This window comes from Astatotilapia calliptera, chromosome 7 (genome assembly GCF_964374335.1).
Source record: "Astatotilapia calliptera chromosome 7, fAstCal68.1, whole genome shotgun sequence".
NCBI lineage: Eukaryota > Metazoa > Chordata > Actinopteri > Cichliformes > Cichlidae > Astatotilapia > Astatotilapia calliptera.
The window spans coordinates 1,707,843-1,730,352 of NC_137428.1; the positions used below are offsets into that span (position 1 = coordinate 1,707,843).

At 45.3% G+C, this 22,510-nt stretch overlaps 2 protein-coding genes and 1 long non-coding RNA gene across 5 annotated transcripts in view; 2 read left to right on the top strand and 1 right to left on the bottom strand.

Moving 5' to 3' along the window:
• Positions 1–1,408: 1,408 nt before the first annotated feature.
• On the top strand, positions 1,409–3,865 carry LOC145429637 (uncharacterized). The gene is made up of 2 exons (XR_013909902.1): positions 1,409–1,633; positions 2,095–3,865. It is a non-coding gene; the product is annotated as an uncharacterized LOC145429637 (long non-coding RNA).
• znf277 (zinc finger protein 277) lies at positions 3,845–9,641 on the bottom strand. Of its 2 annotated transcripts, XM_026172420.2 has the most exons (12): positions 9,511–9,641; positions 8,777–8,990; positions 8,414–8,502; positions 8,218–8,300; positions 7,891–7,982; positions 7,077–7,187; positions 6,866–6,998; positions 6,674–6,741; positions 6,131–6,227; positions 5,005–5,047; positions 4,745–4,919; positions 3,845–4,550 (listed from the first exon to the last, which is right to left on the bottom strand). In XM_026172420.2, the coding sequence occupies exons 1-12, from the start codon at positions 9,536–9,538 to the stop codon at positions 4,361–4,363; spliced, it is 1,323 nt and encodes a 440-aa protein (XP_026028205.1). In that variant the 5' UTR covers positions 9,539–9,641; the 3' UTR covers positions 3,845–4,360. The 2 variants fall into 2 exon arrangements, with proteins under 2 accessions (XP_026028205.1, XP_080159467.1); XM_080303341.1 differs by lacking the exons at positions 6,674–6,741; positions 6,866–6,998.
• The window catches only part of immp2l (inner mitochondrial membrane peptidase subunit 2), a 215,565-nt gene continuing 201,963 nt past the window's right edge, over positions 8,909–22,510 (top strand). Inside the window, exon 1 of one of the 2 annotated variants that reach the window (XM_080303342.1) lies at positions 8,909–9,049. In XM_080303342.1, the coding sequence (XP_080159468.1) occupies positions 8,978–9,049 (72 nt within the window). In that variant the 5' untranslated portion in view covers positions 8,909–8,977. The remainder of the gene's footprint in view (positions 9,050–22,510) is intronic. The other variant, XM_026172424.2, reaches the window with a different exon arrangement.

Genomic DNA, 22,510 nt, shown 5'->3' on the forward strand with positions numbered 1-22,510 from the left:
TCATATATCAGTCTACTCTTCATTCTATCAGACACAGTTATCACAGCTCGTACATTTGCTTTATACACATATGTAAGCATTGAGCCAAATGTAATAATGCCAACGTATTAAACGAACAATATTTGTCTCTTATATATAACACATCTGTATACACACTGTCACAGATACTCGTCTTTGAGTGAAGATTTAAGGTGATAGGACATATAAACAACTGTTCAAGCTCACTGCTGTAATATATCATAATAATCGTAACAACTCAACTCAACACCTCAAAGACTAAGGAACTGGTTGTGGACTTCGGGAGGTCCAGAGAAGGTCCACTGCCGGTTCAGATAGAGGGGGAGGAGGTGGAGGTGGTCAACAAGTACAAGTACCTCGGGCTGTGGGTGGACAATAAACTGGACTGGTCATGCAACACAGAGCACCTGTATAAAAAAGCCCAAAGCCGACTGTACTTCCTCAGGAGGCTGAGGTCTTTTAACATCTGCAGGAAGCTCCTGAGGATGTTTTACCAGTCGGTGGTTGCTGGAGTACTTTTCTATGCTGTGGTGTGCTGGGGGAGCAGCACAGCAAAGAAGGACTCATCCAGGCTGGAGAAACTGATCAGGAAGGCTAGCTCTGTGGTCGGCATGAAGCTGGACACTCTGGTGACAGTGGCAGAGAAAAGGACATTAAAGAAACTGATGGACATTATGGACAATGCTGGGCATCCTCTGCACACGGCCATTAACAACCAGAAGAGTCTGTTCAGTGACAGGTTGCTTCTCCCCAAGACAAGAACTAACAGACTTAAAAACTCCTTTGTCCCACACGCCATCAGACTGTTTAACTCCTCTCTGGAGGGGAGAGGGAGGGGAAACAGGAGGACAAAGGAGGGGGGACAACTAAGCTGTAGTGCCTCTGCACCTCACTGTACAATACCTTGTGCAATACTTTTGTAAATAGTCAACAGTGCAATAGACTCAATACTTGAAATGTGCAATTCACTTGTATTTTTATTTTTTATTCCTATTTATTCTATTTATCCCCTTCGTATATTTTATTTATATTGTCTCTGTATTTATATATATGTGTGTGTGTATAACTCTGTAACTTCTGTCGGTGCTGTGCTTTTTGGAAATCGAATTTCCCAGAGGAACCCACCCGAGGGATTAATAAAGTTCTATCTTATCTTATCTTATCTTAATCTGACTATAACTTTAATATTGGCCATATTATATTTACATTACCACAGTGAGATGACTTTAGTCTCATGACCAACATCAGCTAATTGTTATTTACTAGCTAATCTTAAATGACTGTTCAGCACAGGAATGAAGCCCAACAATCATGTTTTACGGTCCTTTGGTCTCAAATGAACAAAACATGTTCTCCTTCGTTTCTGTCACACAAAGCTGTATGACACGTTTCTCGCGGTTAGTATCATGGTTGCTAGGCAACCTGAGCAGCGCGACGAAGGCAAGACCGTCCTATTTCACAAGCCTCTCACTTCCGCACTTCTCATACTTATAGTACGCACCGTGCGTAGTGCGCGTACTTCAAGCGTGCAGACCCTGAATTGGGACACAGCCTAGTGGTGCCGAGCTGGCGCACCGAGTAGTTCCTGTTACCTGCTGTGTGTCTGTTTTTACAGGTAAGCTGGGTTCCAAATAATACATATGTGATAGACAACAGTAGCAATCGAAAAGCTAGAGAGCCAGTTCACGAGTTTAAGGGTTGATAGCGACGAACCACCACCAGCTGTTGCTAAAAGCACCTTTGTTAGCTAGCAAAGTATTTACAAATAATTCTCCCGTTCATTGATCTGAGCATGCGCAGAATGATCCACAGCGCTCCTTTGATCTTCTCGAACGATCATCGTGACGTCACGGCGACATCACAATGATCCTTTGAGAAGATCAAAGGATCATTGTTTTGTCACAGCGACATCGCATTCTCTGCCACGCCCACCGAGTCTATAAATAGGAGCTCGTTCAACAGTTTACAGCAGAAAGAGACAGTTGTTTGAGACACAGCTACCCTTTGCATTTAAATCATTCAGAGATCTAACTTTTGGACACTTTTGAGCTTTAACCCTTTACAAAAATGTCACAGGGAGATCCGTCAGACCCACTGCAGCGTACGAGAGAGGAACTCGAGCATGAAAATGCACAGCTCATGGAAGAAAACGAACAACTCATAGAATTCAGTCAACATATCACACTAGTCTGTCAAAGAAATATACGACTCAGGGAAGAAAACGCACAACTCAGGGAAGAAAACGCACAACTCATCGAAGGAAATGCACAACTCAGGGAAGAAAACGCACAACTCAGGGAAGAAAACGCACAACTCATCGAAGGAAATGCCCAACTCGGGCAAGCAAACGCACAATTCGGGCAAGCATACGCACAATTGAGGCAAGAGATCGCAGAAGTCAGACAAACTGTGGAAAATCTTCAGCGCCCAGCGGTACGGGAACAAGAGACAACAGAAAGAGAATCGCCTGGTTCGTGGGGTGTAAACCTACTTAAAGTAGGTTTAACTGTTGCCGGATGTGTCATTGCGCTTCCTGCAGCTTTCTGGGTCGCCTCTAAGATTTTCGGCTGAAGCGAATGTCCCGCTCTGTGGGGTCATGATTATTGTCATGACCCCACAGAGCGGGGATGGCTTGCGTATGCTTGCATGCACACGTCCCATCGACAACTGTGGATTGTGGTCCGCATCCACAATGACAGCTCTACTGTCATTGTGGATGCGGACCAGTTACCCTTTAAAAACAGTAATGATCTTTTCCAGCCACAGTCCACCTTCATCCTGGCGTTGTTCCCGCTGGTGCAGGGTCCGCTCCTCAGCAAAGGTTTCTCCGTTTGGTTCTGTCCAAGGCGTCCTCGGGTGACGCGTTGATGGTCTTAATGTCTTCCCTGATTTTGTCCATCCACCGTTTTTTCGGTCTGCCTCGAGGCCGGCGTCCGTCTGGGTCGATCCTTAATAGTCGTTTTTGCTGAGTTCTCATCGCTTCGAATCACGTGTCCATACCACCTCAGGCGGGATTCGAGCATCTTTTGAACTCGAGCCACAGTCCACCGACCTGTCATAAATATGCTGTGCTCTCCTTTATGTTTGATTTAATTTTGCCCCTCACCCCCCAACCAGTCATGGCAGAAGACCGCCCCTCCCTGAGCCTGGTTCTGCCAGAGGCTTCTTCCTGTTAAAAGGGAGTTTTTCCTCTCCACCGTTGCCAGAGTGCTTGCTCATAGGGGATCATTTGATTGTTGGGGCTGAATTTTTGGATTTCATTTAATTGGCTTAAACTGAAAAATCTAAAAATTCATGTGAGGGCTTCACATAGTGGAGAGCACTACATTTGCTAACTGCTCTTTGTTTATTTGTAGATTTTGTAGTTCTTCCTACTACAAAAACTACAAATGAAAACAAGGCAGTTAGCAGCAAATGAAAATAAATAAAACACTTAAAAAAATCTGCTACTGCTCTGTGTGTTTACTTCAGTGAACACTTGTATGTTTTTGTGTTAGAAGATTATAGATTGTCCAAAATGTCCTACAGCCTGCCAGAGTACGAAATGAGGATAAAACAGGAAGTTTGACAGCAGTGAGTTCCTGCAGCGACCTCTCGTTTCTCTCCTCAGTGCTGCATGTTCGTGAACGTGAGCCTGGACGCGAAGGACGCGGTGAAAACTCTGAGCGCTGCAGTTCGGCTCCACCATACGGCAGGTGTCGCTCAGCAAAGCGATGCAGAAAAACAACAGAAACACCAAATAGGACAGATGTTTCAGGCACGAGACGTCCCTGGGCTTTCTGAGGGGACAACAACAACAATAATAATAACAATGTGCAGTAAAACATACACTCATTCTTTTCATTTATTAAGTTCCTGTGTTGTGTTGTTTGTGTTGTGCGTAGTGCCGACGCGGGACAGTTTGCAATTGTGTAGTGCTGTTGTTCTAAGTGTGACTGTGCAATGACAATAAAGAGTCTCTCGTCTCATCTTGACGATGAGCTCGTCCACCACAGCACTGAATCCAGCTCAGTTACAAGTTACAAAAGAAAATCATTTTTACTCGAGTACTAAAATTCATATTCAAGAAAACGCATGTTTCAGCTTCATTGCACGAGGCAGAGCAATTACGTTTCAGCGGACATCATGGCGTCCGCGTGTCCAGCTGTGGAGAGGACTCTTCTTTTGCCTTTCTTATCTTTACTAAGTAGAGACGTACAGGAAATAGTTGAGAGGGAAAGGGCCGGACTCAAACCCGTGCCGCTGCGTTCCAGCCATGTGGGATGTGGTCACCATGAGCTGAACTCAGCCGACGTCAGAGACGCCTTTGAGTCAAACGTATGACACGTGTCCGTCTGTGGTCCTAGCTGCTGCCTCCTCGCTCCTTCAGCAGCTGCTTGAGGACACTGGACTGTTTCAGCGCTCTCAGGTTAGAGATGTCCTCCGCGATGACCGGGATCTCCTCGCCGCGATGCTCCTCGTCACCGTCGCCTTCCTCGCTGTCAGAGAGCGTGCACAGGAGAGCGTCGTTCTCGTACGTGGGGAAGTAATACCTGCGGAGCGAGACGACGTTTAGTGCTCAGGCTCAAATTAGTCCCAAAAAGGACGCCATTTTCCTCAGCTGATAAAGATACTCCAAATGAAGTGTAAACATCTGTGGCGTTGACCACGTTCATCAGCAGCTGTACGCCAGCTTTAAAGCCCGCGCTCTCATTGGTTAATTCTGCAGGCGCTTCCTTAAACCTACTGCGGCTGGTCCCAGGCGGACATCTCTGGCAGTTTCATCACGTGACCTTCAGCCGCGATGTGACGCAGGGCGTCCGCCCGGCAGTCGAACATCCGCGTGCAGCCGTAGCAGCGGCTCTGATGGATCTGCCGCCGGATGAAGTTCACCAGTTTGACCTGCTGGTAGAACTTGAGGTCTGAGGGAGGACAGAACATTAGAAACACTCAGAAGGAAGAAATAGAAGCAAACTGCGCTCGAATTACCACGGCGATTTCACCCACTGAGCTCGGTCTTAAGGAGGTGGAGGTCGAAGCCGTGAGCCTCCTGCAAACACAAAACAGAAAGATGTCAGGGTCACGCACGCGACGCCCGTTACAGACTTCATAAATAACAAAACCAGAAAGCAGAGAGAAACTTTTCTGCCTCTCAGGTAAACTCGTCACTCGTGAGCACAAACTTAGAGTCACGTTTGGGAAACTGGTTCTGACTTTAAACCAGAACGTTTAATCAACGACAAAATCGGACTGCAGTCGACGTCCAATCCTAGATTTATTTATTGTTCACGAGTGTTAAGTCTAATTGTTGAATGTTGTCATCGTGTTTCTTAAATTTGTACGGTCTGAGTTCAACCTATAGGATCAAGACGTTCCTTTGTCTCTGACCTCTCCAGCCACTCTGTGCTGGGGGAGCTTTTATTGCAGCTGCATCCTGACAGATCTGTTGTGAGCTTCCTGCTTTTATGACTGACACACACACACACACACACACACACACACACACACACACACACACACACACACACACACACACACACCCTTGTCTTAGAACCATTGGGGGGGTTTTACGTGGGAGGTGCTTGTGTTGTATTGTGTATTGTAACTGCCATGTCAATAAATAGCTACGGGGGAAGCTGCTCTTTGAAGGACTTCGGGCCTGAGACAGGACAGGGGCGTGGGCTCCAAGAGCTGGTTCTTGACCAAAGACTTCCCTCGTTAGCGAGTGAAAAACCGGTTGAAGATGTTCTGTTATGTCTTGTTTCCTTCATGATGAATAAGTCTCTAAACTAGCGGGGCATGTGGAAACACAGACCCAACAACGAGGAAACATTTTTATTTGCTCGTTAAAGGTTTGACAATCATGTATTTATTTGGAAACTTTTCAAAATAAAAGGCGCTTCATTTTAAAAGCTCTTCAGCTTCGGTCCGTCTGTGTGTGAGGGCACTTTCTGAGTAAAATCCATGTTTTGTGCGAACGATGGATTCATATGTTTGCAGAGACCTCAGGAAGCAGATCGTTTCCTGTTAGTGTGCACTGTCTCCGTTCTCCCAGAAGCCTTTGCAGAATCGTTTCAGGGATGAAAAGCAGAAAATGATATTTTCCTTCTCTGAAACTTCTACGTTCCCGTACCTTCATATGCGCGTAGATCTGCTCCAACGTCTCCGATTGGTGATCACAGAACAGACACACTGCAGAGACCGGATGAGCCTGCCAGTCCGACCAATCACTGCGGACGATACAGAGATGACACGAGCAGACATTTACACAGGATCAGAGGAGGACTAGGAAGTGGACTTGATTGAAACTTTTGCATCCAGGCTGACACAGTAAATAAGAATATTATCAGGAGGGACAATCCAAGGTTCAGTATCTGGGATCGAGCCGGGGATCAAACCTCCAACCTTTCGCTGCACCTCCTGATCCACAGCTACCCCGAGCTCACAGCACCTGGTTAGCGCTGGAGATCAAGCGTGCTCGGACTGGTGATGTCGTGTTGGTTTAAAATAAACGTTACACCCACTAACTGCACCATCTGGTGGTAAAAGCTGGTATTACATGCAAGTGCAGCCCGGCCCGGTTTTTGCCTTTAACACGACACAGAGCAGTGTGTATGACATGCATCAGGACACTTTAGTTAATGCCGTCCTCACAGAGCTACATGAGGATACTTACTCATCCTCATCATCCGCCAGCTCACGGTCATCTTCGCTTTGCACCTCCTCCCACGTTTTTCCCAGTTCCTGACAGGACAGGAGGGACGCTTTAAAATCGGAACAATACATTCAGGTCGTGCGTTTGCTTCTACAGAACTGCTTCGTTTATCCTGACGTGGAAGCGTGTGGCGAGTGTGTCGCTGGGTTTTACCAGGTAGTTGATGACGTAGAAGCGGTCGTACTCGTGGTTTTTGGCGTTGATGCGGCGGTGAGCTTTTTTCCTCATGTGATCCTTCAGCGTGGTTTTATCTCGAAACGTTTTCTCGCAGTACAGACACTGCAGACTGAAGCGAGGGGAGCAAAATGAAAAGGCGCGCGAAACAAAACTTAACGCTGTGAATAAAAAGCAACGATTAGCGTACCTGTCCAGTTTGTCCTGCAGCGTGTCGAGGAACTCGCTGCAGTAGACGATGTTGTCCGGCAGTCCGATGCTGAAGGAATGCTCTCTGGCCATGTGGTTCAGCAGAGACGACCTGGAAACAGCACGTGGAGCCATTTTTAATAAACAAAAGAAAACATCAGCTGACATCATCACTGTTAGCACTGCGCTGCAGTCCTTTGGGCTTCGTCCAGAAGTTCCCATTTGGACAAGACTTCAAGATCCACGCAGCGTGCCCATAGTGGCAGACAGAGGGAAGCAGCCTCTCTCGCCATGGGCCGCTGCATGTCCAAATGTGAGGAGACCCGGAGCGGACGCGGGTTATGTCTCTCGGCGTCCTCCCGCAAGGAGCTGGAGGTGGTGCCTGTGCAGAGGGAGGCCGAGCATCTGCGAACCAACACAGTGACTGAAAATGGATGGATGGAAGCTTAACTGGAGGTAAGACACAGATCCACACAAGAACTGTGGTAAACACCAGTGAGTCACACCTTCATGCCATTCATGAACCAGCGCACACCTGCACAGGTCTCAGACCTGACCCTTAGCAGGAGAGGAAGAAGGGTGAGGAGCTGCACTGGTCTCAGATCAGCTTCTTGGTTCAGGCTCAGACATGTCACTGAATGATGTTTATGGAATTATGCGTAAAAAGCAGCTTTTTGGGGGTTGGATCATAAGAGATGACTACAGGAAGCAAAGAAGCTTTTAGTCACATGATTTCAGGAAGCTCTACCTTCTGTCTGCTTTCATCTAACACACGTGAGGTTTCCAGGACTGATGGGAATCCCGCGGCGCGTTACCTGTTTCCCGTGAACTCTTCGCTGCAGAACATGCAGAGACGATGGAAGCTGCTGTCGTCTCGCTCCTTCTGCTGCTGCTCCAGGACCTCCTCCTGTGGGAGCACAGAAGAAGAGCTCAGAGGAATTCTTCAGAAAACTACCTCAGAGTGCTCAGATATTTAAAGTGCAGAGGTTACAACGACACAAAGCGTGTCAACTCACTCAAATCTGCAATTTTTCTGATTTTTCCTGATTTTCAGACTTTGCCTCAAAATAAAGTTTAAAAGAAACGAAACTTCCAGCAGCACAAGATTCACTCAGGATGCTCCGAGTGTCACGTCTCCTCACCAGTCGTTTCTGCTGCAGCTTCTCTCGGAGGACTCTGTCTTCTGGAAGGACGTCACACAGCAGGAAGTAGTCCTCCTGCTTCTCTGTCAGGTCAGCGAGGAAGAAGAGTTTTTAATGAGTCATTAATCAGAGCTGGAGGAAGTGTACGTGGTTCACTTTGAAAGGTCAGGTCCTCTGTGGGTTTGAGTGAACTCACCGACTGGGCCCGTGGAGTTGGTTTTGATGACGCTGCAGAAATCTGTGAGCGGCTGCTCGAGGAATCTGCCCTTCCAGTACAGCAAGTACCTGATGGAGGAAACTCGTCAGTAAAAACCGACTCACAGCCAGGTTTACCGGCGCGCAGAAACACTTCGTCACGGTTCATAAAAGCAGCACACTAACAGGCGTGGACATGCTGGACTTGTTGTATATATTTATACTTGTAAGGTAAGGGTTTCCCCCCATCACCCCAAATAATTACAGGAAGTCTTTGGTGAAATGATCGAGTTCCAAATGCTAAAAACATCCAAACGTGTTCCCGAGAGTTAAACGAGTGAGCCGGAGCATGTGTGGCTCGTACTTTGGGACGTCTGCGATGAGTTTGACGTCGGCGATGACAAGCTTGTGCTCCATCAGCAGGTGTCTGAGGAGGACGTCTTTCCGCGGCGGTGGGACGGACTCAGAGCAGAACAGGCAGACCAGCGGCTCGGAGCCGGGACATTGAACACCGGGAGGGCTGGAGGTGTCAGCCGGCTGATCGGGGAAACACAGCGGCTCCAGAATGCTGTCCTTACCTGAGAAAGCAGAAGAGAGACTACACCTTATATACCACACACACTCTACTCCAGACCAGGTGAGTCAAAACCAAGCGGAAGCGAGAATGTACAGCCTGGCATGAAGAAGCATTTCCCTCTGATCTACAAAAATCTGTCTGTATACAATTATTTTCATCACCCGTGGGGACAAAACTATGATCTAAAAGTAAAAAAATAAATTAATTAATGAATTAAATAACTCATTAATCGAACTCAGACTTTACACGCTGTTAAATCCTGAATAAACTTCACAGCTGTCAGACTGAGTACTGACTGAATATAGAGATTGCTGTATAATCACAGTTAGCAGCCCAGCTATTTCCTAGCCTGCTAGCTTAGCCGGGCGGGTTCCCGCCTGCTTTTCTGATTTTTTTTAGCCTTTTTTCTGCTGATTGTGGATTCCCACAGACTCGGAGAGTCACCGACACCCAAACCTTTGCACGCAGACCACCAGATATCAGCATTAAAGCCGCGGACACGTTTAAAAGGTCACACTTACCGTCTTTACTCGGCTCGCTGGCGGCCATGTCTGGTGTCACGTGGTGCAAATAACACAAATCGAACCAATCGGAGGCCGTAAAATGCCAACGAAGCGCCTTCGCGGACCCCCGGTAAAACACGAATTAGAAAAGGTGCATTCAAGTGGTTCAAGGAAATATAAAAACTTAAGTTTCGAAAGCTGAAGGTTAATTAATGTGAATGAAGTTGACTAACATGTAACGTTGGACGTTGTTGCATATATATAGCAAAGAATATAAATCACATGAACACTCAGATCCTCAAGATATAGCTGAGCGTGTTCTCTGAACATGAAAGTTTAGTGTTCATAAATCCCCATTTATTAACATTACATTAGCATATGTGTCCTCCCCTCTATTACAAATTTTTAAATGAAACGTTATTTGTGAATGTGTACCATGTGTACAGGTGTAAGGCTCCCTAAAATAAAAGTCTGAAAATAACATTTGAGTTTCTGTACAGGGGGGCACAAGAAGGCTGGATATGGTGCAAATTCTTAAATAAATGACCCAAGTTTTATACGTGAAGTCAGTTTTAAGGTGGAGTGGCTGCTGATGACACACAGCTTGGATTCGGGAATTCACTGGAAGCACGTTGTGGTCAAAGACCACTGGGGGGCACAAACAGCTCAGTGTTCATCCTGCAGTCTGACTCACTCTGTTATTCTCAACAACAACAAAAAACTATAGATAAAAGCAATGACAGCAATACTGCAGAAATAATAAACCTTTCTCCCTTTAAGCACAGAATGAAAATATGAAAACACACTGTCAGCTGTTTTTTTTAAATATTGCAAATACATACATGATGTGATGTCATGCCATGGTGATAATCTCATATATGACACGTTATTATGACTCTGTAATCACCGAAAAGTGCTCACAGTCAGTCTTTGTGACTGCAGTTTGTTAGTCCAGCATAAAGAACAAAGTATTTCACAAACACTTTTAACCAGTATATAAAAAAATATTTTGAGTTTTAAAAGTTCATGTTCACTGGCGCACACACTACCAGACACTCCTTCTCCATGCTTCATGGTGGGAACCATGCATGTAGAGACCATCGTTCACCTTTGTGGAACCAAAGATCTCAGATTTGGACTCATCACACCAAAGCACAGATGGTCTAATGTCCATTCCCTGTGTTTCTTGGCCCAAACTAATCTCCTCTGCTTGCTATTTGACCATAAAGGCCTGATTCACACAGTCTCCTCTGAACAGCTGATGTAGAGTGTGTCTGTTACTGGAGCTCTATGTGGCATTTATCTGCGCTCTGATCTGAGTAGCTGTTAACTTGTGATTTCTGAGGCTGGTGGATGAATGTATCCTCAGCAGCAGAGGGGACTCTGGCTCTTGCTTTCCTGGGGCGGTCCTCGTGTGAGCCAGTTTCTTTGTAGCGCTTTATGGTTTTTGTGAAGTTTTTGCAATTTCCTGGATTGACTGACCTTCAGTTCTTAAAGAAATGACAGACTGTTGTTTCCTTCGCTGATTGGTTCTTGCCATAATATGAATTCTAACAGTTGTCAAATAGAGCTGTCAGCTGTGTACTAGGCCTGCACAATAAATAAAAAATTTATTGTCATCGCAATATCAGCCTGTGCGATGGGCCCATTGCAAAAGACGGCGCAAACTGCGATAATTGGGTACCTTAAAATGTTTACGCACGTGCTTTAAAGAATTTGCCAATCAAAGAAACCCCTTTACACATTTGACCAGTCGAACAGAGCCCTTCACGGCATTAACCAATCAAATGGATTAGAGGCCCGCCTCCTATGTAGGTGGGGAGCGAACAACGCTGCAGCGACGAGTCGGAGTTGTAATGGCTGAGAGCGAGACGCATGACGAGAACGCTACTGACTATGAACTCGTGGCTAAAAAATAGTACCTCGCTTATTTGGAGGTACTTTGGATTTGGTAAAGACGACGTTCTCCAAACACAGGTGCTCTGCAAAACTTGCCGGACACTCGTGGCAACCACCAGAGGAAACACGACTCCACCATCATCTTCAACACGACCACAGAGAACTGTTTGAAGAGTTCCAGAAAGACAGGGCTAGCTAATGTTGCTAATGTTAAGACAAAGAGCGCCGCAGTCCAACGGCCGTCTCTGCATCCGAGTTTTTCAAGTGGAACTCCTTATGAGAAAACGTGGAAGCGCTACAAAGAAATAACAGAGGCCATTACACATTTTTTGACAAAGACATGATGCCTATAAATACAGTTAGCAGGGAGGGCTTCACCAGTCTGATACATAAAGTGGACCGGAGATACCGCATCCCCTCAGGAAACTACTTTTCCCATGTCGCCATTCCACAAATGTACGAAACATGCCGCAAGACTAGGGTGGGTTTTAATAATCGATTCATCGATTAATATCGATTCTGGCTTGGATAACGTGATATCGATTCATTAAAATCCTGAATTGATTTTTTTAATATAAATGTATTTTGCCTGAAATTCCAGAATCTCAGGTGAAACTTCACAAAATTTTGACAACCACCAAACATTTAAAACAGTGAATGAGAGCAGGAACACAGATTCTGCACAGAGACGTAAACACAAAGCGCCGACGGATCAGGATCAGTGAGATGTGACTTTCTCACCCGACGGCACGGACACGCTCGGGGCTGAAAGCCGACAGCTCGCTGATTCTGATGTTTCGGCGGGTCCGCGCTTTGTGTTCACGCCGTTTTTGCACAGATTCTAAAGCTGTTAGTTTGATCTCTCTCCAAACAACATTGACCGAACCAGCAGCAAAAGAAGATCCAAACTACGCTTCACATAAACATCGTCATGAATTCACTCTGACTGTTGCTGTTTTGCTTCCACCAGGATAAAATCACACTTCATGCACAGCTCTCTCTCTCTCTCTGTACTTCAAGAACAGTTTCCCGTCTGTCCCCGAAATCTGTTTTCTGCATTATTCGCTTGGTTGTTACGCACAAGTCTACCGTTGTTTACAGGCTGTCGGCCGATGTTTTTTTTTACTTACTTCCAAAGAGAAAACCTAATTTCTGCCGTTCAATAGGCTTCTGAACAAATGTAAACTTTTTAAAATTATGCAAAACGCTGTGTCTCTAATAAAACCGCTGTAACTTCAGAGACAATGTTCATAAGCTGGTTAATGGTTTTCTTTCGTTTTTGATGTACTGCAGAATATTTTTATAAAATCCAGGCCAGGAAAACCACCTTCATGTGTTTCTGTGTTTTATCTTCAGCTACTTTGACACAAAGGCCTCTGCTGTGACGCTCACACCTGTGATAAAGTCTTGCGTGTGTCAGCTTCCTTTTTATAGATACAAAAATATGTAAATGTGCTGATCTGAATTATAATCTGACTGAGGCAAAATTTCCCAGATTTAAATCGAATCGAATCGAATTGAATCGAATCGTGTATCGAATCGATTCAGGACCTTGTGAATCGGATTCGAATCGATTCTAGAAATCATGGACGATACCCAGCCCTACACAAGACCGTCACATTTGAACTGAGCCAAGCTGAAAACTACGCTACAGACCTATGATCAAGTCGTACAACGGAGCCATATATGAGTTTCACAGTGCTCTTCCTCACCGAAGACTTTGAACTGAAAACACGGTGTCTAGAGACTGTGTGTTTTCCAAACTCTCACACTAGTGAAAATATAACCCGTGTATTACGTGAGGTGCTGGCCAGCTGGGATCTTAAAGAAGACCCAAAAATTTTTATGGGGGCAATGTTTCAATGTTAAAGTGCACTTTGTTGTTACACTGCTAATACGGCAGCTTTCTTTAAATAAAACTGTTGCAGTAAAACGTAAATTATGTATTCGGGGTTTTTTGTTTGTTTTGCTATTTATTTTATCGCAAGTCATATCGTTATCGCAATATTGATCGCAGTTATCGCACATCGCAGGGTTTCCTAATATCGTGCAGCCCTACTGCGTGCCACCCTGACTTCTAGTCCCAACCAGATTCAGAAGGCAAGAAATTCCAGGATTCCAGCTTTGGAGTTAACACACCTGTGAAGTGAAACCATGTCAGGTGACTACAGCATGAAGCTCGCTGAGAGAAGGCCGAGGGTTTAATTCCATGTGTTCATCCATAGTTTTGATGCCTCCAGTGAAAATCTGTAAATAGTCATTAAAATAAAGAAGAACCAAATTTAAATATTATATATTTGTGATTGTTATTTACGTTTTTGCATATTTCAGTACTTATTTTTGAGAATTTCTTGTTCTATTAATTGTAGTTATTTGTAATGTTTTACTCGTTGTTTGGTAGCATGCTGCAATACTGAGACCTGAGAATGTCACGGTCTGTGTGGCAGACTGTGGGGGAGAAAGGACCTAAATGCTGGACTCTGTGCAGTAAACAGTGCGTTGATTTACAGTGAAGTAAATGTAACACACAACAAATCTCCAGTGCGCTCCCACGACTCCCGTGTCGCGCCTTCTCCCAAGTGTCTGTACTCTGCTCCCGAGTCTCCGCACTCTCCGTGCAAAAACAAAATCCTCTAGCAAACAGAGCCCCTAATCCCAACGGTTTCAAAGTCCGACCGCACGTCCAGCAGCGCTGTCAAAACAGTCCCCAAAAAACTGAAAAAATCAACCACAGTTCTGCCACAGTTTTGGCAGCTGGCCCGATGGACGGTGACGGCAGGAAAACAGCTCGAGCGGCCTGCCACAGGTCTGGCAGCTGTGGCATAGCAGTTCTGGTGGCCGGCCAGTGATCTGATGACAGCCTTGTAGTAGGTCCAGCCACGTAAGAGCTCCGATGGCCCATGGCGAAGCACTGCAGGTGGTTTGTGACACACAGGCCGTGCTGGTGTGGCAGCTGCAGGCAGTGGAAATGATGGTGGTGTAGCAGCCACTGGGGGTAGATTGGACGGTGATGCAGCAGCAACAGGTAGGTAAAGTGATGGTGGCGTGGTTATGGCAGGCGGTTGAGCAGGTGAGGTCTCCAACATCATAGACACAGGAACAGCAGCACAATGCAGAAACAAACACATATCATATAACAAGAGTCATAAATGCTCATGGACCCTGGGTCGCTCAGACCCAGGTCCTGGACAGAGAATCTGTTTTTCATTCATATCATGTCAAATGGCTGAATGACAGTGAAGCTGAGTCTGAGCTCTCTTCTGCTTTAGTCATTTGTGGCACAAATTTAAAAAGTTTCTGGAAACATCCCTCAGAGGTTTTGGTCCATGTTGACATGACATCATCACACAGCTGCTCCAGATCCATGATGTGAATTTCCTATTCAACCAAATTACATTCAACTCAGTTCACTTTTATTTATACAGCAAAAACAACAACAGTTGCCTCCAGGTACTTTATATTGTAGAGTAAGAACCTTATGATAATAAAGAGACAAAAGAGAAACTCCAACAATGACATGTGAGCAGCACTTTGGCGACAGTGGGAAGGAAAAACTCCCTTTTAACAGGAAGAAACCTCCAGCAGAACCAGGCTCAGGGAGGGGCGGGGCAATCTGCTGTGATTGGTTGGGGTGAGAGAAGGAAGACAGGATAAAGACATGCTGTGGAAGAGAGACAGAGGTTAATAACAGATATGATTCAATGCATAGAGGTCTGTTAACACATAGTGAGTGAAGAAGAAACACCCAGTGCATCATGGGAATCCCCCGGCAGCCTACGTCTATTGCAGCATAACTAAGGGAGGATTCAGGGTCACCTGGTCCAGCCCTAACTATATGCTTTAGCAAAAAGGAAAGTTTGAAGCCTAATCTTGAAAGTAGAGATAGTGTCTGTCTCCTGAATCCAAACTGGAAGCTGGTTCCACAGAAGAGGGGCCTGAAAACTGAAGGCTCTGCCTCCCATTCTACTGTTAAATACTCTAGGAACAACAAGTAGGCCTGCAGAGCGAGAGCGGAGTGCTCTAATAGGGTGATATGGTACTGTGGGGTCATACATACTAAGTATGATTTAGTCTGATGCTTGCAGTGTTAGTGCAAACAAAATGGAAGGAAACAATAATCAAAGCAATCTGGATTCTTCCAGCAGTGTCACTAACACAGATGTAGTGATGGACAGGTGTGACACAGATGTTTCTGATGCCCCTCGTGGTTCTGTCAGGACATCATTAGAGTGACATGAAAACCTTCAGATGTTATGATGTTACTCTTTCAAACCCTTTCACCACCCTCTCTCTCCCTCTGGAGGTGGTGCTCTCTCGGCCTCCCTGCGGCTCCTCGTTCTGCTCGAGCAGGCCGCTCAGGTGCGCTCAGGTGCTGCATTATTCACACCGAGCCCGGGGGCTCTAATTAAACCCTGGAGAGAAGCGAGGCAGCCTCGGTCAGCCTGGATATGATGAGGCTTTCTGATTTAGACCGTGACTTCAACACGAGCCGCATCAATCTTCTTTTTTTTCTCCCTCCAAGTCTGAACACTGTAACTCAAAGAGCGCAGGGTTCCTGATGCTTCAGGTGAAGCAAAAGCGCGTTTGGAGGCCTGGACGTCCACACCGCAGCTCAGAGTGCTAAAATATCCACACAGCAGCAAACCAAGTGAGCCTGACTGCTTCTAAACTGAATCACTGCATCCCAGTGTTGTAGTTTACTGTGACAAACCTCTTCTATCTGCATACACAGAACATCACAACAATGAACAACTGAATCAAGTCTACTTTTGCAAAGAGACGTGGGACTTTTAGAGATTTACTTTGTTGCGACATGCTGGCCGTTTCACATCCCTGAGTCTGTCTGAGAGGGTCTGGAAGCTCTGGGGGGGGGAGGATTATTCTGGAGACTCCCACCAGGTGATCTGTGAAATCACCTTCAGATTAAAAGTGGTCACCTGGACCTTTATCAACACAAGAAAGCGCTCACAGTCAGTCACTAAAAGCAACAAATAGTTCAATCCAATCACTGAGCAACCACCGCTGTGTTGTCTTGTTGTCAGGAGATTGCCGTCTTATTTTAAGTTTAGCGTGACATAATGCAGCTGGAGTGTTAGGACTGCCTGAGAATCTGTAAAACAATCAAATATTTATCAAACACAGTATTTACAAGCTGCAGTTCCTCCAACGTCCACCAGAGGCTCCAGCGCTGAGGCAGTCCCCACAGACTCCCATGTTAAAATGTCCGCCTTCAATGGATCCTTTCGTCCCTCATAGCAACTGTAGCAACCACAATGTTTTTATAAGTCGCCCGTTTGAATTGTACTAAGGATTAAATTTTGCATTACTAGGGGTGTGGCCTATTTGAATGACAGGTGGATGGTGACACAGGCGAGAGCTGTCTGCTCAGCTTCACCTGACCTGGACCTCAGGACCATGTTTATGCTTTGAGTCTTCTGGAGCATTTTTAATGACATCATCTGATCAATAATAAGACTGCTGTGAAGTTACTGCACCAACAGAACGTCCAAGAAGTCCGAGCTGCAGTTTTACTGAGTGAAATTTGAAGAGTTCTACTCACCAGAACTGGAAATTGTGAATGCAGAGTTGCCATGTAGAAAAACTCCAGACTGCCCGGATCTTTGAACTTTATGCTAAAATAATTCTCCTGTGACGATGTTGGATTCAACAAAGATGATCACAATCAGTGCAGCAGAACAGGAAGTACTTTATTTATTCATTACCTACATTACCCAGACCGTCACAGCTGATGTGAGGTCGGCTTCATATCGAGAAGAGCTGATCGGTAAATATTTCCATTTACAGACTCTGCATCTTCATCCCTTCACTGTAAAGCGTAAACACTGTGCTGCCTCTCACTGTACCTGTCTTACATCAGCCTGTTGCAAACTTCAAATTAGTGTCACTCTGTTCATCCAGGCCCCACTTTGCCTGTTTTTACACATCCTCCATCCCGGTCTTCCAGATTTATCTGCACCGTATCTCCGTTTGCAGCTGCTCTGGCCTGATCCTCTCCATTAAGCTTCCACATAATCAAATCTACTGACAGCTCGCTGCAGAAACGCTGCTTTCCTCCGGCTTTTCAAAGAACACACCACCCCCTCCGCCTGACTGCTGCTCTCCACTCGGGTCCAACCTGGATGCTGCTGGCGATGAATTGTTGCATAGCAACCGCCTGCTCGGCACCTACACCGTTCCTCGTGTTTGGAGCCCGAGAACCTCAGAAGACGTCACGATGCGAGCTGAGTCACCCACACGGATCAGAGTCACAACAGCCACAAGGGCTCTTCTTCCTCTGCTCTTTATCCAGCTCACACACACACACACACACACACACACACACACACACACACACACACACACACACACACACACACACACACACACAATGCTACACAACACAGAACTGTGTGTAACATGTTTCCTAAACATCTGCAGGTGACCACCTACACCTGTGACAGTGATGTCATGACTGCATCCATGTCAGAACAGCTCAGGAAATCCCACCAGATGTGGGTGTGTGTCATGTGTTTGTTGTTTTTCTGTATTTGTAGGTTTTTTTCTGCTGTCTGTGTTTTTGCTCCGTCTCTGTTGCTACATTTCACGTCACTTTTCTGGTCTCAGAAAATTGTTATTTTTCTTTTGGTTACTTCATGTTTTACTTTGTTTTTCTTGTTTTGTGTAACAGTTGTGTTTTTCTTTACTGTACTGAAGGTCTGCCTGGCTGTGAGTAAATGAGTGCATGCATTGTTATGATCTTTAATTCATGTTGTTTGTAACTTTTGATCTGGATTATTTTATCCATCCATCTTCTTCCACGTATCCGGGGTCAGAGACAGAGAAGCCCAGACCTCCCTCTCCCCAGCCACCTCCTCCAGCTTGTCCGCAGGAACACCAAGGCGTTCCCAGGCCAGCCGAGAGATATAATCTCTCCAGCGTGTCCTGGTTCTGGCCCGGGGCCTCTTGCAGTGGGACATGCCTAGAACACCTCACCCAGGAGGCATCCTTGTCAGACGCCCTTATCAAACCACCTCAACTGGCTCCTTTCGATGTGGAGGAGCAGCCGCTCTACTCTGAGCCCCTCCTGGATGGCCAAACTCTTTATCCTCTAAGGGAGAGGCCAGCCACTCTTCGGAGGAAGCTGATTTCTGCCACTTGTATCCGCACTCGTTCTTTTGGTCACTACAGCTCGTGACCATAGGTGAGGGTAGGGACGTAGATCGACCGTTAAATTGAGAGCTTCGCTTTTACTCTCAGCTCTCTCTTCACCATGACGGACTGTGTTGAAGGGTTTTTTTGTGTTGGAATATAATATATTATGCTCCGTAAATGTTCCGGCTTTGTTAATCTACTGTGTTGTTGTAAAGTGTTGGTAGATGTCGTAAATTGGGTTGTGTTGGGCCACCATGCGGTCACATTAGGTTAGGCGGGTACTCAGTAGGTGGAGCAAAAGTTTTCTGACTGTGGCAGTTTATAGTTGTTTTAGGTATAACACCAGGAAAGTGGGGAAAGCCTGAGTTAACTTAGTGAGTTTGTAACTGGCTTTGTGTGACTGCTTAACTTGACCACCAATGTCAGGGTAAGTAAATCCAGAAAGATGCTCTGGGATTTGAAATACAGGATCCTGTGGCTTGTGGATGACTCGCTGATTTTGTCAGATAACGATGACAGATTACCTTTAAGCTCTACCTGTGAACACTGGATATCTTCCAATTTTTCTCAGCCATGTTGCAATGGTAGTACAGAAGGTGCAGGGGAAATAATTTGCATAATTTCAAGGCACACCAGAAGGCAAAATGTACACCTGTATTCATGTCTGTCCAAAAGATGCTCCGTGCAGCCTTCCATGTTGGATCTTCTTCTGATCATAGTGTCTTTCAAAAGTCTTTACCCAGTTTGAGACAGTTTCTCTGCTGTGCAGTGAGCTCCATCCGCCATCATCTTATTAAACACACATTCCAACAAACGTTCACAGCGGGAGCGCCTTTGATCGCTGGCATCTACACTTGGCCGACTTCTCCGATCACCCTCTCAGGTGCAGCTCAGCTGATAAATCCAGAAAATATCAGTAAAGAGGAAGAAAGAGCGTTTGTGGAAAGGAGAGAGCAAAAACACACCAAATGCCCCCATCAACCCACACCCAATACACTAACATAGATTATGTACAGGCTGCTCTCCATATGCAGACTGAAATTATTGAACAGTTGTTGATTTGTTGCTCAGAGTTCCTGTAATTGGTCGCATAATTGTTTCCAGCTGCTGAGGCAACAAGAGTCAAAGTTTGGTGCCTGGAGTCGCCCTCTGAGGTGACTGATTAGCTTCAGCAGCTGAGCTCAGTGAGGTTTGGAGGGAACAGACTCAGACTGTCAGCTGATTGCAGTCAGGCTAAATTATCCATTTACAAGCTGACATTTAGTTTTCTTCTCCTCGTTTTCCATTTCTTATCTCTAACCTTGAGTTAAGGCCTGGAGATGGTTGCATTTCTCTGTTCCTCACACTGCAGTTACCAAATTCTGACATACTGAACTCATCTCTCTGCTAATTACTCACTCTGTTCAAACAATAAGATATATGACATCTCATTCACAATCTGTATTAGTGATGTATAAACACATAGTAAGTGAAGAAGAAACACTCAGCAGCTTAGACCCATCTGCTCTTTAAGTGTGACGTATGAACCCTGCTGCCAGGTCTGAACTACTCTGTGTTTACTAAGACTGTTGTGTTTTTAACATGTTTTAATGCTTTGCATCTTGTTCTATTTAATCTGAACAAGCCCCTTAAAAAAGCCCAAACCATCGGGAACCCTCACGTTAACTTTTATCAAGTGGAAAAAAGTTAGCGTTCATCCTCCAGCTTCACTGTGTTTATGTTATGCTAACATAGCTGTGTCGCTAGCAATCACGTAGCACATCATTATATAGCAGCTAGCCCAACTTCAGTAACCCTACAAACGTCACTGCTGTTTAGTTTACTGTCTTCATTTATGTTGGAAATAACAGCAGAGCTGTACGTTTGAATTTTTCAGAACCCTCTCAGTCAGAACATGCTATATCATGCTTAGATGGAAGCTAGCGAGCTAACTTCCTGCTAACTTCTAACTAAACTTCATAAATCCTGTTTTCATGGATGCCTGGATGTTAAACTTAATTGTTACACCTGGTAAAGCAGCAACGCTGATGATTTTATTAAAGATGAAAGAATTTAGACAGTTTGTAACTCTCAGTGATGCCGCAGTGTTCGTTTGGCTTTGGGACCTGAAGTGGAGTTTGGATCCGGAAATGGCTAATGACGTCAGACTTACCGACCAAATAGACACAATCAACAAGAAACTGGAGAGACTTAACAAGATGCCACTCAAGAGGCTAAACCAACTAAAAACACAAAGACTCTGTTTTCATTAAATTCAGGTGTTCCATTCACCTCCATGTGTATAAAGTCAAGCAGCTAAGGATGGGATGATCTGATATCGTCGTGTTGGTGTTGTTCCCACATCATCATGAAAATGTTGTTCCAGGTTCAACATTGCAAGTGACCAATCACATTGTTGTGACGTTATTCTTTTGCGCACCAAGCCATTCGTGCATTTATGAAATTCCAATGTTGCAAGGACAATATCAATTCTGCTTACCGTTTATTAAAGGGTTAGGGTTAGGGTCAGGGTCCGTTGATCGGCAGACAGAGGCGGTTTCTCGCAGCTTAAGTACAGTTTTTTGTTTTACGGCGGTTTTTCCCGAAGTCGCAAAAGTATGACGTCACAACATTCTGATTGGTCACTTGCAATGTTGAACCTGGAACAACATTTTCATGATGATGTGGGAACAACACCAACACGACGATATCAGATCGTGCCTAAGGATGCAGACTGCTTCTACAAACGATTGTGAAAGAATGACTCGCTGTCAGGAGCTCAGTGAATTCCAGTGTGGTACCATGATAGGACACCACCTGTGCAACACGTTCAGTCAGGAAATGTCCTCACTACTAAATATTCCATAGTCAGCTGTTAGTGGGAAAGAGACTGGGAACAACAGCAACCCGGCCATGAAGCTGTAGGCCACGTAAATCGCAGCGCGGGGTCAGGAGATGCTGAGATGCATAGGTCGCCAACTTCCTGTCATTCGCTACAGACTTTCAAACTTCATGTGGCCTTCAGATTAGCTCAGGAACAGTCAACTTCATGGAAACAATGAGCAAACTAGTGATTAAACAGAAGCCCCCAAACCCAAAATCACTGGGTCAAAGTCCAAAGTTCATGTCAAACAAAGTGGAATAAAGACTACAGAGCGACAGCTTGGAGCCATCAAACACTGAACATGTCGATCAGGAATCAACAAATCACTGATTCAAACTCAGAGCTCATAAAACAACTTTCATGACTTTTCATCTTCTATGAAAACATTATTATTATCCTATTTTTGCTGCTTTATATATTTTAATTTATAACTCTCTTTTGTTGTAACAGCCTACGTGAGGCAACTTTGAAAAGCAACACAAAATAAATGATTATTATTCGATTATTGCATCGAGCCTTTAACCAAACTGTGCCCTGTGACTGCTCCTCTGTAATATTATAACCTCTCATCTGTGGTTCCTCTTTAAAACACTGTGGAGACGTGGAAATGGTGGTTTAAGGACCAGCCACTCGGTGTGATAATGGCTTCTACATTCCACTTTTAATTAAGCCCTGAAGGAGAATTCAGGCCCTCATCATAAAAGAGCTATGGCTGCTTTAAAACTCTGATTGGTACGAGTACTTCCTCATTTGAAGCGGGCCTGCTTCCTTCATGTCTAATTCCTCGGCTGCTCTTCTTTTCTCGTGATTGTACTCGTGCTGCATTTGATCCCGACTGCTGCGCGCTCAGCTGAGACCGCTCAGTTGTCCATCAGCAGCCTGTTTGACGAAGCCAAGTCTTTTAAAACTCGAGTCTTTTAAAACTCTTTCTGCTTTTCTGAGGTATAATCAGCTCTCCTCCAGAGACACGTGAGTTATTCTGCTGAATAATAAACTCTTAAATTTAATAAAACACAAGCCTCTGTGCGACCTGAGCGGGCAGCAGCTTTGTATTTTCCTTCCTTACTTCATTCATAACACACGTGAAAAGACCCAGGAAAACCA